The 16,649-nt window shown below is 38.1% G+C and overlaps 2 protein-coding genes across 7 annotated transcripts in view; one reads left to right on the top strand and one right to left on the bottom strand.

Annotated features, from left to right (window-relative positions):
- The window catches only part of PRSS35 (serine protease 35), a 158,208-nt gene that overhangs the window by 51,307 nt on the left and 90,252 nt on the right, over positions 1–16,649 (bottom strand). The window lies entirely within an intron of this gene.
- Positions 1–16,649, top strand: part of ME1 (malic enzyme 1) — a 118,981-nt gene that overhangs the window by 8,657 nt on the left and 93,675 nt on the right. For both annotated transcript variants that reach the window (XM_081904887.1, XM_081904888.1), the window contains one exon: positions 14,472–14,605. In XM_081904887.1, the coding sequence (XP_081761013.1) occupies positions 14,472–14,605 (134 nt within the window). The remainder of the gene's footprint in view (positions 1–14,471; positions 14,606–16,649) is intronic.

Here is a 16,649-nt window from a genome sequence, read left to right on the forward strand (position 1 = left end):
ATGATTCTCACACTTTCTGACTGTCCACTACCTGGAACTTGTTTGGCTATTACTTTGCCCATGCCCTAGCTGCTTCTACAAGGCATGTTTCCAATCATACATTATATTTGGTCTTGTGAAAATTGTGTGTATGAAAATTAGTTTGTTGATAAATTATCAACATTATTTCATTTTTTGAACGATAAAATTAGTGATTATATGCCATCATATTCTCTGTTTATGTCTAATAAATTACTCTAGGTTTGTTAAGATGCTACTGCATCTGAATTTTTAAGAATGCGGTAGAATGTGTAGTATTGGTTTTTAATTATTTGTGTGTGTACATATACATTGTGAATTTTAAAAATCGAATAGAATAATGAGCTACAATAACTCATGCTTCTTATGTTGTCCTGTAATACACTACAAGTTTGTAATTTGTGGGGTGATGACACCATGTTTTCTCCATGTGTGTAGACATGGAAGGATGGACTATTTGAGTGACACAGACTAGAAGAGTTGGAGAGTACTGTCTGACAGCTTTGAGAAAAACTGAGAATAAGCCTTGGTTTTTCTCATTTGTTTCCCTATGCTGTTTAAAACAATATTACCAAAGTGGCCAGGAATTTGTTCTATGTGATTGCGGACTGACCTAGATTCCGGATGCCTGCATCTCAAACAGCCTTCAGTTTCCTGAAGTGGCTTTATTCTCTAAATAATTTTGACATAGTTTTTAGATGCCACTTGGGTCTTCAATATGGTAAATCATACCAGATATAAAACGGCTGAGAAACTATATTCCAACATGTGACAACAGCTACCACTTATATAACAATAACCATTTATTCCAACTAGTTAATAATCTGACCAATTTATTCCTACTTAGACCCCTTGAAGTAATTTGGTGTGTGTGAGGGGTAATTAAATAGTACTAAAAAGGGCCAATTTTACATTTTATTTTTTCTATCCACAGAACAGGAAAATCCAAATGAAAGTGGGGTATCTGTGCAGTCTGCCACTTAGATGAGGACATAATGTGCATGTCATGATAAACATGCACACAAAACAATTTTTCCATTCTAAATTGCCACATGTACACAACCTAAACACCAAAAGTCCCTTAAAAAGGCAAAAAGAAGGGACTGGCCACTCTTTTAAAAATATAATCATTTTCTAGGCAAGGGCACCCGTGAATCCTTACAAGTAGCTGTTTGAGATTTAGGGGTCTGCCACTTTTCTTGCCCACCTCTCTGGCTGCAGCAAGTAGAACCTTAATTCTACTACACAACAAGAGGTAAGCAAAAGTACAGAAAGCAGAAAAAACTGCCCTGCAAAATATCTTGAGCCATTTCAGTTTGAAAGAAGGGTGTCACAGAGCTCAAGTGGCATACATGATTTCCTTACCTCCAATTTTATCTTTACAACAACCAGCAATAAACAGCCCAGCAATTTCCAGCAATCTTCTTGGGTGAGCAGAGACTTGAAATTAGGCTGTAAAAGTACAAATCCAAAAAATTAGCCACTAGAACATACTGCTGCTGCTGCAGCAGCAGCAGCAGCAGCAGCAGCAGCAGCAGCAGCAGCACAGTTTCACTACAGACACTAAACAACACACACACACACACAATGATGTATTTCAAGATTTTAAAAAAACTGTACAATAGTCAAAGATATTAAATGTGAAAAGATTGGCTACATAGCTAATATATTTCTCTACACATTGCAACATCTACATGCTAACAGAAACTAGAATTCCCACTAAATCAGAGATAGCCAAATTGGTGCTCTCCACCAGTTGTTTGACTCCAATGAACTCCAGCCAGCATGTTAGCGGTAATGAGAAATTAATCCCTGTTCTGCTTTCGAACTGCTAGGTGGGCAGGAGCTGGGACCGAAAGACGGGAGCTCACCCCGCCGTGGGGATTCGAACCGCCGACCATACGATCGGCAAGTCCTAGGCACTGAGATTTTACCCACACCCACAGTGCCACCCGCGTCTACTATCCAACAATACAGTACGTCTGACCTATGGTATAGACACACCTTCAAACATGGCTCTTAGGCTGGAGCCAAGCTTTTTATGGGTTCCCTCGCCCTTTCATAACAGTTTCTAACTAGTTCTCTTAGTGGTGCAGCAATAAAACTGCTAGCACATTTGCAAAGCTAAGCAGGGTCCAGTATGGTTTCAAATTGGATGGTGCACCGCATGATGAGATGCCTGCATTGCGGGGGGTTGGACTAGATGCCCCTGGGGTCCCTTCCAACCCAACAATTCTATGATTTTATGACTTTTCTTTGCAAACATCTGTTTATTTCAACGAAACACTTAACATTAGAAAACTTTACCCACTTCAAAAAATCATCATAAAAACTGAATGATATTCTCTTCTCTGTTTAACAGCACTGGGGGAAATGGCTAAATAATATTTTATGAACTGAAGATACACCATTTAGATTAACAGCTCCATTGCTTATTTAGTTACTTATCTAATAAGAAAGCTTATATCCTGCCTTTCCACTGCCAAAGCATTCTCAAAGTTGGTAGACAACTTTCGTTCAAAATAATAGTCTTTCAACTTTTTTAGTTCTTTGTCAACTCTCAGAAGATATAATAGGATGATCTAACTTTAAGATATTCTAGGCGCCTGCTTGCCCCACATCATCTTACTAAGAATGGCAGGACTGGGAGATTTAAAGAGTCATACAGTTGGAAGAGATTCAATGCTATCAAGTCTGATCCCCTTTTGTGATATTAACATTGACTACACAGACGGTAGCTGACTTTAATGAGCTGTGCCAAAATAGAGGTCAGAAAACGCTGGGACCAAAGATTACAACTATGCTTTAAAAATAAAAAAATAAAAATCAGCACACTGTGGGGCAAAATAAAAACAGAATGCTCAAGAAAGAGCAAGGGGTGGCCAGGGGAATTGGATTTACTATGGAAGGAGAAAAAGATTGGACCAGATCTGTTGTTAATAAAATATTTCTGAAACTAAATGTAAATGGAATACAGTGGTACCTCGGGGTTACATACACTTCAGGTTACATATGCTTCAGGTTACAGACTCCGCTAACCCAGAAATAGTACCTCAGGTTAAGAAGTTTGCTTCAGGATGAGAACAAAAATTGTGCTCCGGCGGCATGGCAGCAGTGGGAGGCCCCATTAGCTAAAGTGGTGCTTCAGGTTAAGAACAGTTTCAGGTTAAGAATGGACCTCCGGAACGAATTAAGTACTTAACCCGAGGTACCATTGTAGTAGTTCAGCTCTGCAAATCTATCCAGCCATTTCTCCACTTCTATGTTGTTTCCACCAGACAACAGTGACTAAGAGACTGATCTATGAATCAGGACACCACTAGTATCATCACTAGGTGGTATTATACAAGACATTCACTCAGCCTTATTCCACCTTCTGTGATAGAGTGGTATTAATTCCGATTTAATTTACAGGGACATTAAAAGTTCTAAATAAAGCATTAGCATTATTCTTTTCTTGCTCCATGTGGCCACTGCTGGCAATGAAGAAACTCATATGGAACTGCTGTAATATGTGATACACATAGGACACAAATATAATATGTTAGTTTATGCATTACAGCTGTGTCACAAATCTTATAAAAACTATTCAGAAACAAGATGTGCTATTATCTCCCAGTATATGACATTTATAACTTTGTTGCTATCAGTTACGAAACATGAATTTGTCTCTAATTTATATGGCCTTCTTTATATAGCTGTTCATGTTGATGACAAACCTTTTATTTCTGATGGAAATCAGAGGCTAAGAGAGTATGTCTTGTCCAGATTATTGAAAGGATTTATGGCTAAACTGGAATTTCAGTCCTGGTGCAAGTCCTAGTTTCTTTCAACTGAACTAGATTGCTTTTCATTATTTTAAACATATCTCATAAGGAGGACATAATCATATGGAAGAATTACATAATATACCATAAACAGGAATTTGTCAATGTGGAAAATGGGTTTACTGTTTTTCTACCCAAACTGCAGTAAAATTTCTTTTATACGTGCAATTGAAAAAGAAGGATTGGTGATCAGCAGAAATTTGTCAGGTGGCGAAAGAGAAGGCTTTCTGAGCAGTGACTCCAGCTCCAGCACCTAGGGAACGCTCTTCCCAAAGACTTTTGCCCCCCCCCCCCATGAATATCTTTTTAGTGCCGGGCAAAGATTATTCTCTATTCAGGTTGTGAAATCTTTTTAGCTCTTTAATTTTTACTGGTGATTATGCCTGGGCTGACGGAGAAGGCAGGTTTGATTATTGTGTAATCAATTGTAGTGCCTCAGTTGATTATATGATAAATAAATAGAAATATTTATAAATTTATTTCATAACATTTATATAGCACTTAATCGTAGAAAAAACCCTCAATGCAGTTTACAAAAAAGAGTAAACAATAACATTATCACTGAAAAAATTCCAACCATAATTTAAAACATACAGAAAGTTAAAACTATGATAGAATAGACTAAAATAAATTTAAACTCCTACAGATTCTTTCAAAACACCTGGATAGGCTTGTCTAAATGGGAATGTCTTCCGGAACCACCAGAAAGAATACAGTGAAGGTGCCTGCCTGATATCAATAGGCATGGACTTCCAAATTGCTGTTGCTATATGCAGTTTGTTCTTGTTTAATTGCACTGTCTGCTTTTATTGATATATGGTGATGAATGAATAAATACTGAGTAAATAAATTCAATGAGTAAAACCAATACAGAGATATGTGTAACTGGAAAGAATTAAGGCAGCGTAGATTTTCCCTGCTAGTTTTAAAAATACACTTCAGGATAGGTTTATGGGAGACTGCAGAAAGAGCTACTCTGGCAATGGAGTTCTTCAGTTTTTTTATATTGCAGATCCCAAAATACTTCTTGGACCCTTGCCTGATTCACTGTCAACCAAGCAGATTTTTAGACCCCCCTGATGGTTAGTTTTTGGGGCCCTTATAAGAGACGGACAACTCCTTCTCCATCAAGACATTTCACGAGGTGTAAGAGCCAATAAAACAAAAAACATCTCTTACATATGTAAATGTTTGATCTACTATTGAACTTTTGGTGATGCTTATAATATATGTTCAGTACTTTGTGTCGTAATACAGGAATGTACACTGTTAAGTAAGGTTTTAATCTGGTCTAACAGAACAGATAATAAATCCAATTAGTATACTCTCAAATTAGAAATGCTGCATAGTTACAAATACCTTTCCAATCTGCTGTTAGTCTATGCTTTCCTTGATTGCCCTTATTTTGTCCTCTTAAAACAGACTAAAAATTGATTTTTGTACTAATTGCCCTTCCTTTAGCTCCTATGTGTTTATTCCATTAAGTTAAACATCCTCTAGTGATTCAGGAAAAATGGCAAGGTCTTAAATGAAAATAAAAGCTTGATGAGGCTTGGTGCTAACTTAATACTTAGAACTATGGCTGGTCTGAAACATAGTGGACTGTTTTGAACAACTTGTTGAGCCAAACTGTGGCTAATCATGAATATGTAGGGTCCAAGAGAAGAGATTGTGTTCCCTTTGCTCAAACCTGGTTGTACTACTCCTATGTTGTGCTGTGCTAAGCCATGATTTGTGTTGTGTGAACCCAGGTTCATGATTTAACTTTCCCAGACAAACCAGGAACTGTAAACCATAGGACAAACACATTGTTCATGGTTAGTGTGGAGAGAGCTAAACATTGAGCCTGGACTCTAGACTCTAGCATGCTTGCTTGTTCATACTTTTTCATAGTTGGTGTTACTTGTGAACCAGGCCCTTGTGAGCCAGTTAGTTCATCTTTTGATTTATTTGTTTCTCAAAGTTTTACAGCAGTATAGCCATCTGATTCTATGATAATTGAGATACATCAGATAGTTTCAGTTGGTAGAGATTCCTTATTATTAATTCTGATGTCCACTGTTGCTATTTTTTATAATAGACCTTGATTTCCAGACAGTACAACAAACAAGAAGAAAACCAGGCAGCACTTATGAAAATAGTGAATCAGCTGATTTGATTTCAGCAAAAAAACACTGCACATGGAGATTATTAGTGTGAACATAAAGCAGATTTGGCCTTTAAAAGATGTCTGGAACTAGTCCATGAGCAGCTCCTGAGGGATGCTTACAGATAAACCTTTCTCTCACCACATGTGTTGGATGAGATGTTTACTAGTTGGATGAGAGCTGAGAACTGGAAGAGATGAAATTTTAATTATTATTTTTACCTTGACTTCAGTTTCTGGACTTGTACCATGTGCCCTTTAAAAATGTTCAGATTCCTTATATTAAAAAATAGATTAAAGAAGCAAATGATAATAATTTGTGAGCAACTACAGTAGCTTGTTATATCATTATAGAGAACTTATATTGCTGTGGAGTCTTAACATTTAATATTTTATTTGTTTACATTCCTTACTGTGGTTTTCAATTAAATTAAGCATTATAAATATGACACATAAATGTGAATTTGTCCCCTGCATATAATCTACCAAGGCTGCTATTAGAATAAACTTTTAACCTGGCCAGTTGTACAGTTTTCAGTTTGGCATTTATCTGCCGATCTGTATTCCAGATTCTGAACAGAGACATATAACATCAGCAACTATATGGGAAGTGTTGAGACTATGCTTGTGTACACATCACCACCTTTAAGCACAGTGAATAACGTGTTTCAAATGCATTTGTATGTCATTGTACACATTGGCATGGTTGATGTGTTTCTTAGTTGCCTGCTGTCTGTCCACACTCGTGGGCAGAGAGGGTGTGTGGCTATGGCCGTAGCCAGAGGGGGCAAGGAGGGGCAGCTGTCCTCCCAATGAATAAAAATCAATATAAATAAATAGCTAACTGAGGTTCTGTCACCCTTAACAAAAGGCCTGCCCACCCCCAACAAAAATCCTGGCCATGCCCATGGGTGTGATTTATATTTTCAAATTGGATTGAAACTTGTTTGGTGGAAAACACATCAAATGCAGTATTTCTCAAACTACAGGATAGATGTGGATTGAATTTGTGGCCAATGTGTGTACATAATTTCACAAACCAGCTGTGGGAGCGCACTGGGTACACATTGAAATGGGCATGTGTACCATAATTGTGTGTGTGTACCATATTTTTTAAACAAGACCACTCACCCATGGTAAGTTTGTTTCATTTGAAAAGGCTTGGTACACAGAGTACTACAGGCCACCAAAGTAAATGCTGCTATTTGTTAGATTTATGAAATACACCTCTGCCCCACGAGGACTATAATCTTTTTCTAAGCTAGTAATAGTATAATTCTTGCATTACATTTCGACTTCACATCTGGAACCTGGTTAAATACGTAAGGCAAGTAACCCCCAGTGTAATGTTACCCAGAGCATGTTCTCATAGGTGATTTTTACAATGGTTGTTGCTAAGTAGAAATATTTCTTGTTGAACATGTTTTTCTGGATAGAAAAGTGTAAACGAACTCCACATAATATAACAATTCTTACTGTGAAACAGATAGACGTATGTGACATTATTCTTTGCTTCAATAGAAACATGTTTGAAGTGTTGTGATCTCCAATTTTTCTTCTTAGAGAAACTTACAAGACAAGTATTTCAAAAATACAAAAATGTGTCATTTTTGTAGGGTCAGGGCTCCACAACTTCCCATGTCAAATTGCCAATGTCAGCAATGTTCCCCCCCCCCCAATCCCATTTCAGGCAATCTGCCCTCTGTGGTGGAGAAGTGGAGGAGTCTGTTTTCCTTTGCACTAGAGAGGCAAAAGCAGCATGAAGACTCATGCTGCTCTTACTTTCTGCTTTTCCAAATCCCCATGAAAAAGGAAACCAGCACACAGGACTTGGGGAAAGGGCAGGGTCTTGTTTTATACCAGACAAAGATGATTCCAAGGGCTAACAGATGCTCCCTTGCAAATGTTTCTTGCTACTGCAGCTTTCTGTCACAATATGTTATAGCCCTATACAGTATTGCACTAATGAAAGTCTCCCTCCCTTTAATAATGGTCTGCAATTCTTTTGCCTCCTTTCCCCCCAAAATGTTTTCTAGGTCCAGGCTCTGTACATGACCCCAGAATAATTTCAGGCAGTCTAATTTCAAAAGCCCTCTACAAGTAATCAGTTCAGACCTTTGGTGAGAGTGTTCTGTCCCTGCCCTTGCAATGTGCTGAATGAGGAGATTATACTTAAAGTTCCTCTTTCTATGACTGCTCTAAGCTTTGCCTTGGATACCTTGCTAAAGATAACACAGGTCATCCAGTATTATCTGCTGTGAAACACACAAATTGTCAAGGGCTTCTATTTGCAGATTTCCTTTTATATTTCTTAGTTCAACCTTTCTGGCCTTTAAAAAATATTGCAAATGCCTTCTATGCATGCAGGCATTTCATAGCTAAGGATAAGCATCTAGGACAGTGTGTGACTGGAATATTAAGCTGTAACTCCTTCTTAAATATGGATATTTAAAATATTGACTATTTAAAAGTGGTTTTAAGCTGTCCTGTATTCCTTCGGAATGCGTGGAGGAACCCTTGAAATAAGGAAACACTCTGTTTTGAATACTTAGTTCAGAGAAGACAGAGGCCCCAACTTGGAACTTAAATATTTACCAAGGCAGTTTTCATTTTCATTCAAATGGAATCCTGTTTTGTTCTTCCCTTTCATTATTCTCTCTCATCATAGCAGATAAATTAAAAATAAGCAAGGTGTATATTTGCATGTTTGAAGATTCTGAGTTTATGACAAGCTGAACCATATTACAGTGGTGCCTCTAGATGCGAACGGGATCTGTTCCGGAGCCCCGTTCACATCTAGAAGCAAACGTAACCAGTGATGGCACGTCTGCGCACGCGTGTGTCGCTTTTTGCAGTTTCTGCACATGCGCATGACATCATTTTGAGTGCGCATGCGCAAGTGGCAAAACCCGAAAGTAACGTGCTCTGTTACTTCCGGGTTGCAGCGGAGCGCAACTTGAACGCGCTCATCCCGAAACACATTCAACCCGAGGTATGACTGTATAGATTTCAACAGGTTACCCTATCGAGAACAGCTGTTTATAGACAGATAATGGTGTGACCATGAGGAAGTTGACCAGGGAAACAGGATTGCATGCTCCAGACTTGAATAAGGTCAAGCCACTCACCAACTGGAATATCTGCATTTTGTCCCTTGTTGGTGAGAGGCTTTAAAAACTTCAGCACTGGTTCTGTGATATCAGGGACTCTTGGGGATAGCACCCTCAGTGGGCCCACTTAACCTGGAAGAGACAGACCTGCAAACTGATAATCTTAGGCTATATCTGATCTTCTTGAGTGCTCTGTACAAAGGGGAAATCGTTGCACTGTTTGAGTGGTGGGCTCTCTGCTGGTCTTGAAAAACATTCACCGCCAGTGGGGCCAAAAAAGCTTCATATATGGCTAATACATCTTTCTTTTCAGAGCTCACCAAGGCCTTGCCCAGAACCTGCTTTCAGGCCATTGCTAAACCCTGGGATATGGAAAGAACAGTTTGTGCAAAGTGCCTTCCCCACATTACTAAGTATACACAGCTCACTCCTTTGTGCAGGCTTAGGCCCCACATCCATTCCTTTTAACAAACTAGCAGTTACTAAACATAACATTAACACTGGTAGCTGGATATAAGAATAGCTACATTGTTATGTTGTGTTGATTATTAGTCTTCTGGTTTAACAGCTTTCTACATAATCTGAGATTTTAGGATTGAGTCACACTGTCATAGTTACAAAAAATATTATGGTCCTGATGTTCAAGGAGCCCTTCTACACCATTGGTTGGAGCCTGGCACTGATAATGCCAAGGTTGCAGGTTTGATGCCCGTAAGGGACAACTGCATATTCCTGCATTACAGGGGGTTGGACTAGGTGATCCTTAGGGTCCCTTCCAACTCTATGATTCTTTGATTCTACCTATGGCCCCTGGGGGTCACTAAGACAGTCACTCATGTCGTGCTTACCAGTCTTCACAATACCTGCTGTTAATACTGCTAGGTTAAAGAGATCTGAAGAGTAGGAACCTGCCTCTTTTTCAAGGATGGCTAACATATGACTACGACTCCCACAATCTCTTTCCATTGACCATGCTGGTTCATGGGGCTTGGAGTCCCGTAACATCAGCTAGCTCTATATTTTTAGTTGTGTATATCAACACAAGACACATAACCTAGTTTATCCTAAATTGTGTCAGTCTTTAAGGTGCCATAAGATTCTTTTTTTTTGCTGCAGCTGATAAATGTGTGACTACCTCTTTTGAATTTGTCATTATTGTAGTTGATGTACCCAAGTAGCACCATTAAACTCTTGGCAGAATCAAATATTTTGTTATCATGTACCAACATGCCTTCCTAGGAACAGAAAATACCTCAAAGTTCTAATTTCAACTTGTTTATGTTCCTCTTTTCTCTATTACTCAAATAGCCTTTGGAAATAAACATTTTTGAAAATTCAAGGGTTCCCCCAGGTTTCTACTTCCAAAGTTTTTGTTTATGTTGAAAATAGCTGCAGTCTTGGAAATCATAATCAACTTATGATAAAGAACACAAAGATTGAGAGGGATATGTGGTAATGTAATGATTTCCATTTTGCTTTCCAATAAATAGTATAGAAGCCAAGATACTAGCTTACAGCTTTATTCTCACATCAGTGGTAGCTTTCTGTATCCCGTTTATTTTGTCTGTATTTCGTAGGATGTTGCTTGTCTTGCACAAACTGTTTGCACCCTGATTGGCAAATTGTATTGGCAGATTTGCTTGTGGCAGAGGCTATAGAGCAACTAGTTTCACGACATCCTTATGTTATCTTTTCATCCTAAGCATGTAATACTGATGTATAAAGACTCAGGTTGGGCTGTTGGTCCCTTTTATAGGCAATATAAATGGTTTGTGGTTCAGATACTAAGCATCATCTTCTGCAACAACTTCAAACTCAGGGATGAAATATAAAGTTGAATCTATCTTGTAAAAAATATAGGAACCTGATTTGGTTTCTCTGTGTTGTAAAGGCTTTCTGTGAGCAAAACTTTGCTTCTGCAAAAAGAAACGCCTTCCATTCCATTCAAAGAACAAAACATTTAGATCCAACTTACTGTGTTTAGAGAATTCCACAAAAAGTACACTTTTTAAAAATTCAGAATTGTTTTTATTTGAATTTCTCCTCCACCCGACCCTACTCCAAAAAAGTTTTGTACATTTGTAACGATAAATTTCTACTGTTGATATAAATGTGACATGTTAGTCATGGTGTGACTTGTTCGACAGACTTCAGTGGGAGTGACAGACAGCTAACTTAGTCTAGATCCGACCCATTTATTCTTTTGTTTCATATGTAAAATGCTCTTTTGCTTCAGTTGCTGCTGTGCTCTTGGAAAGGTTGTTGTAGAATTTCTGTCTTTCAGCCCAGTTATCTTGTTTTATATCTTAACCATAATTTGTATTTTTTTAAAATTTTCCATAATTTTCAGTGTCAGAATATTACTTTATGCTTAAATCAGGAATCATGTCTTATAAAAGATTGATGAATATGTGACTGTGGAGAGCACTTTAACCATGTAGGTTGTCATGCTGTTGTTGGTTCTGTACATTTTATGGATGCAAGTTTCTAGTGAAATATGAATGTTACACAAGTCACTTTTAAATAGTTTAATTGTATTTGTATATGTAGTATTTGTTTACCAGAAGACTTCCATAAATATGTTTTCTTTAGTTGCTGACCAAATCTAATTTATGTACAATGTAGGTGGCTTGGAATGTTCAGTGCCCACTCGTACGTTGAGCACTTCAGTCTATGGGAAGTAGAATTGGAGAAGAAATGCTAGATTAGAGAGAGAATATAATTGTCTTTTTCATAAAAGTGTGCCTATTGACCATTGCTGTATTAAAATGATGCTTTTAAAATGGCAAAAAAATGAGGCAGTGTGGGGATATATTTAATTGTGTTTTTACATATTTATGCACAGTAGTTAGTTTCTAGAAGGGCCAAAACTTGGTTTGAGGAGGTCCTGAGTAAGATGCCTTCTGAGGGAACCCTGGACCAACCTGGTGGGCTCTCTGCATTACCCTAGTGACAATGTGAATGTTTTTGTATCAAACTAGTATATATTTTATTGAATGACATTGTATACATTGCAACAGCCTTTGGCTATAAGCAGTAAACTTGACTGACTGACTGGCATTAGCCTAGTGGCTCAGTTTCCAGGTTTGTCAGAGGTGGTGGTGGGCTGTGATTCTTGTTTTGGTTTTTTTGCTCATTTTTACTATGGCTGTGGTGTATTGCAAAGCACTGGCCAAGACTGCAGTCACCCACTTACTACTTTCCCTCAGAATGCACTGACGATGTAGGGCCTAGAGGCATTCTGGGAAAAATTGAGAAAGGGAATGAAGGGAATGGAGCAATGCTTTTTAGGACTGAACCTTTGCCGATTCCCTCTCATGTGTCCTGTTCCAGACAAGCTGTTTATTGAGCATTTATCATGACTTGTGTCCCCATTATTTGCTTGTAGATTATGTGATGTTGCTGTTTATATAACATTTCTTCATTGCTCTGAGGCTATATAATGCCACCTGATGTTGTTGTTATTCCACACTTTCCTATCAGTTTTCTTATTACCACTTTTTAAAAAAGCGGGTTTGTTGCACAAGGGCATCAAATCCACTTTAATTGCACAGCCTAAATTTGCTGGTATATTAATTTCCAGTGACAGTCTGGAAGCAGCCAAGTTCATATAATCTCTCAATAGGTAGTAAAGCATTCATCAAACTTTGTAAGAAGAAAATTCATACTATTTACACATACATTTTTATGCAGAGTCTCAGAAGCAAAAGCAATGTATATCTCAAGTTCCCCATATTCATTAAAAATGTGATGATGTGAAAGTAAAAAATGTGCAGGCCAAGTAATAAGGTGCTCCCATTCCATATACAGTACAGTATGTAGATTTAAAGTCTGTCTGGAGCTGACTAAAATAATTGAACACTAGACATAAGAACTGCAGTGATATGTGGAAAATATGTTCACCTCTGAGACCTCTGAATATTTTTTAATAACATGATTTGGCTGCCTGTGGTGCGAACCTCTGTCATACTCCAGGAGTTAAAATATAATTTCCTAAAAGAGTTTTAAAAATTATGTTATTATTAAAACTATGCTAAATAATTTTAATATCTGAAATTTTCACATTCTTTCCATTTTCAATATTTGGTCATCTTTGGGATGCTTGAAAAAAACATGAAATAAAAGATAAGAAAACTATTTTGATATTCCAGATGTTTTGTATTAATATGAATGTTTTTCTCAATTGTCTTGCTACAGCAACCTTAAGCCAGTAGTTTATTCTAAAACTAGGATTTAAAAAAAATGTTTTTGAGAATATTGGTCTTCATCTTACATGTTACAACATGCAAAAGATTTGTGCAACCATAGCTAAAGTGGATCTCTGCAGCAGCCTAATCTTCTCCAAAGGAATAAAAAGAGGGAGGGAGAAACTGTATGCTTACAATTTGATCAGGGGTTCTCAAAATTCTTGTAGTTCAGAAAAGTGATGGAAAAATACATTGAAAATGGTGAGATGAATGAATGACTAACAGGAACACATGTGAACGTCCTGCAAGGAAATCAGAATAAATGCAGGATAAATGATCTTTGTCGTATAACATCCAAACAAACAAATCAAAATGAATGGCCAATAAAACTGGCAGTAATCTATTCTCTGCACAAGCTTTGTGAAAGGAAATCAGTATGACTCCTCAATAAACAGGAGTCATTAGTAATCACCTGCCCATAGAGACTACAGTATTTTTAAAAGTAAAATTTGCAGTGTTCCATCTCACTGGGCAAAAATCCCTTTTTGTAACTCAGATTCTATCATACATTGTTTTGGAAAACAAATGTAACTATCTATATTCCATTATTTCTTGTGCTCTGGAAACATTGTGAATGATGTATGTGAGTGTATTCAGTTCTGAATTAGAGCCTGACAAGCAGCATCCGTGCAGCAGGTCAATTATGCATAGGTATTGCAGCTTTATGTAGTGAAAGCAGGGTAGGATTGTATGCACTTTTCCATGGTACCTTGACAGTTTCTGTCTGGCATACAACATATGTACCTGCTTTACAATAGAAAGGGTAAAATCTTTACAGGTAGGTGTCAGCTGTGTTTTATAATAGATCTTTTATATCTTAGAGTTTCATTATATTATCTGGACACATTTAAACTGCAAAAAGGATCCATTTCTATAAGTTTGGAGGAAACATTTTTATACAGTGTTAAGGGGGGAAATATAGGTACTTTTGAAAGGATGTATTATAAGCTCATATCATGAAGCAAGTTTAATAATATTTAAAAATTTGTTGGCTTCAGATTTTTAAAACTTGGGCGTATATAGAGATGCATGTATGTTGTGTATTGTGGTTCTCTCTAACAAACTATCATTGTATTTTAAATGTATCTTCTTTTCAATAAACACTTTTCTCCTCTCTGTAAAGGGTCTGGCTTTCACCCTGCAAGAGAGACAACAGCTGAATATTCATGGACTGCTACCTCCTTGTTTTCTTAGTCAAGAAATTCAAGTTTTAAGGGTTCTTAGAAACTTTGAAAGACAAGCATCTGACCTGGACAGGTAAAGTCTTGAATCATTTTTAAGGGAATCAGATATTTGTTTTTTAAAAGTGCTTTTAGGGAAAATATGACAAATGCTGACATTCAACCAGTTATACCGTATTGGCCTGAATATAAGCTGCACTTTCCCCCCCCAAAAAAATTTCAACCATGAAAAGTTAAAGTGTGGCTTATATTTGCAACCATATAAAAATTATCCAGTATGTAGCCAGGAGCTTGGAGCAAAAAGTGCCAGGAGTGTGGCGTAGTCCCCTGTCATCTCCCCCAAGGCCAGGAACGGAGAGAGTGAGGAAGGTGGAAAGCCTGCTGGCAACACAGTGCAGCCCCCCTCCCCGCCCAGTATGCAGCCAGGAGCGCGGGGCAAACAGCTCCAGGAACACGGCAAAGCAGCGTAGTACCAAGGCCAGAAAGGGAGAGAGTGAGGAAGGGGGCGGCTTATATTTGGGTATTGACTCCCCCCTCCCTAAGGTTTAAATGTACAGCTTATATTCAGGTGTGACGTATATTTGGGCCAATACGGTAAATTTCTTCATACTTCTGTTATCCATATTGGCCTCATGTGCAACTGAGAGATGACACCCTTTGTTTATAGTTTGTACAAATATAATGCAAGATAAATTAAAGAGGTCTTCACTTTCTGCACATTTACAAAAACAGCCTCTCTTTGGTCAGCATAGCTAAACAAGGATTGATACAATTTATTGGGTGTTCATCTCAACACCTGAGCTCACACAAAAGAACTTAAACCAGGGGTCAGCAACCTTTTTCTATATTTTGGACTATATTTTGGTGGGGGGGGGGAATGAACGAGTTCCTATGGCCCACAAATAACTCAGAGATGCATTTTAAATAAAATGACACATTCTACTCATGTAAAAACACACTGATTCCCGGACTGTCCATGGGCCGGATTGAGAAGGCGATTGGGCCGCATCCGGCCCACAGACCTTGGGTTGCCGACCCGTGACTTAAACAATGATTTATGCTGCCATAATTACCAGGTGGTTGACAGTGTGATCTACATATACAGACATTTGATTTACAAATCACAGTGGCCAGTGTCCTCATGTTAACTTGATAATTATGCAATTCTTCAGCACAATGGACTGTTTGAGGAGGTTGAAAAGAGCAACATGATAGGAACAGAGAGAAGCACTGCATGCTTGGGCATTTTCCAGAGTGTGCTGAGCACCTCTTTCTGAACAAGAACACTACTCTGAGCATGGAATTGTATGTGCACAAACAGCCGCTCACCCTGATTTGTAGCCAATTATATTGTAATTTATGTCTAAACATTGATAATTTTGTTGAGGGGTTGACAGAACTGGTGTTTGCACTAAAAAATTAAAGCACCATTTGAAAAATATGTGTGAAATGCTTAATTATGGAATAAAAAAGCATGTATTGGCTTGTTTGGAGGTGTTTTTAATATTGCTAGTATAAATGTAAGAAATATAGGCATGTAAAATCTTTGACATGCCTGTAAAGGGTACATCCTGATGCACACTCCAGTGTCTGTCTGCACTGCAGTGTTTTCAGTGGAATACACTCTTTGTCACACATACAAGGGCACATTTCATTGTATGTACTGCAGTGCAGATATAGCATCCACAATGGATATGGAAGTGCATCTTATTTACTCTGTGCTCAATTCTATGTGAAGCTGTTTCCCTTTAGCTTAATTGACAGGCTACACCAGTTTTGCATTAAGCTGCTCACTGCTCTCTGCTGCCATCATTTGGTAGGAGTTTTGGAGTAACATGCATATGTAACTATTGGTTCCTGTGGTTTTGAAGGGGATGATGTTTCCCACAAGTTCCTTCATACCCCCACCCACCCACTGGGAGTAGGAGAGGCCTGACCCCTCCTCTTTTTCTCCATGCAGCGCATCAGCTTTACTAGTAGAGGGTCTTTATGATATATGCACAGCACCAGTACGGAACCATTTAAATTAAGAGTCAGGTTTGCTTCTGTTCTTAACATGAAGGATTATATCCACTTGTGGCAGCCTGCTTGTTCAACAGTGGTTTCATAAATGGGAATTT

This window comes from Podarcis melisellensis (genome assembly GCF_964234715.1).
Source record: "Podarcis melisellensis genome assembly, chromosome: 3".
Classification (NCBI taxonomy): domain Eukaryota; kingdom Metazoa; phylum Chordata; class Lepidosauria; order Squamata; family Lacertidae; genus Podarcis; species Podarcis melisellensis.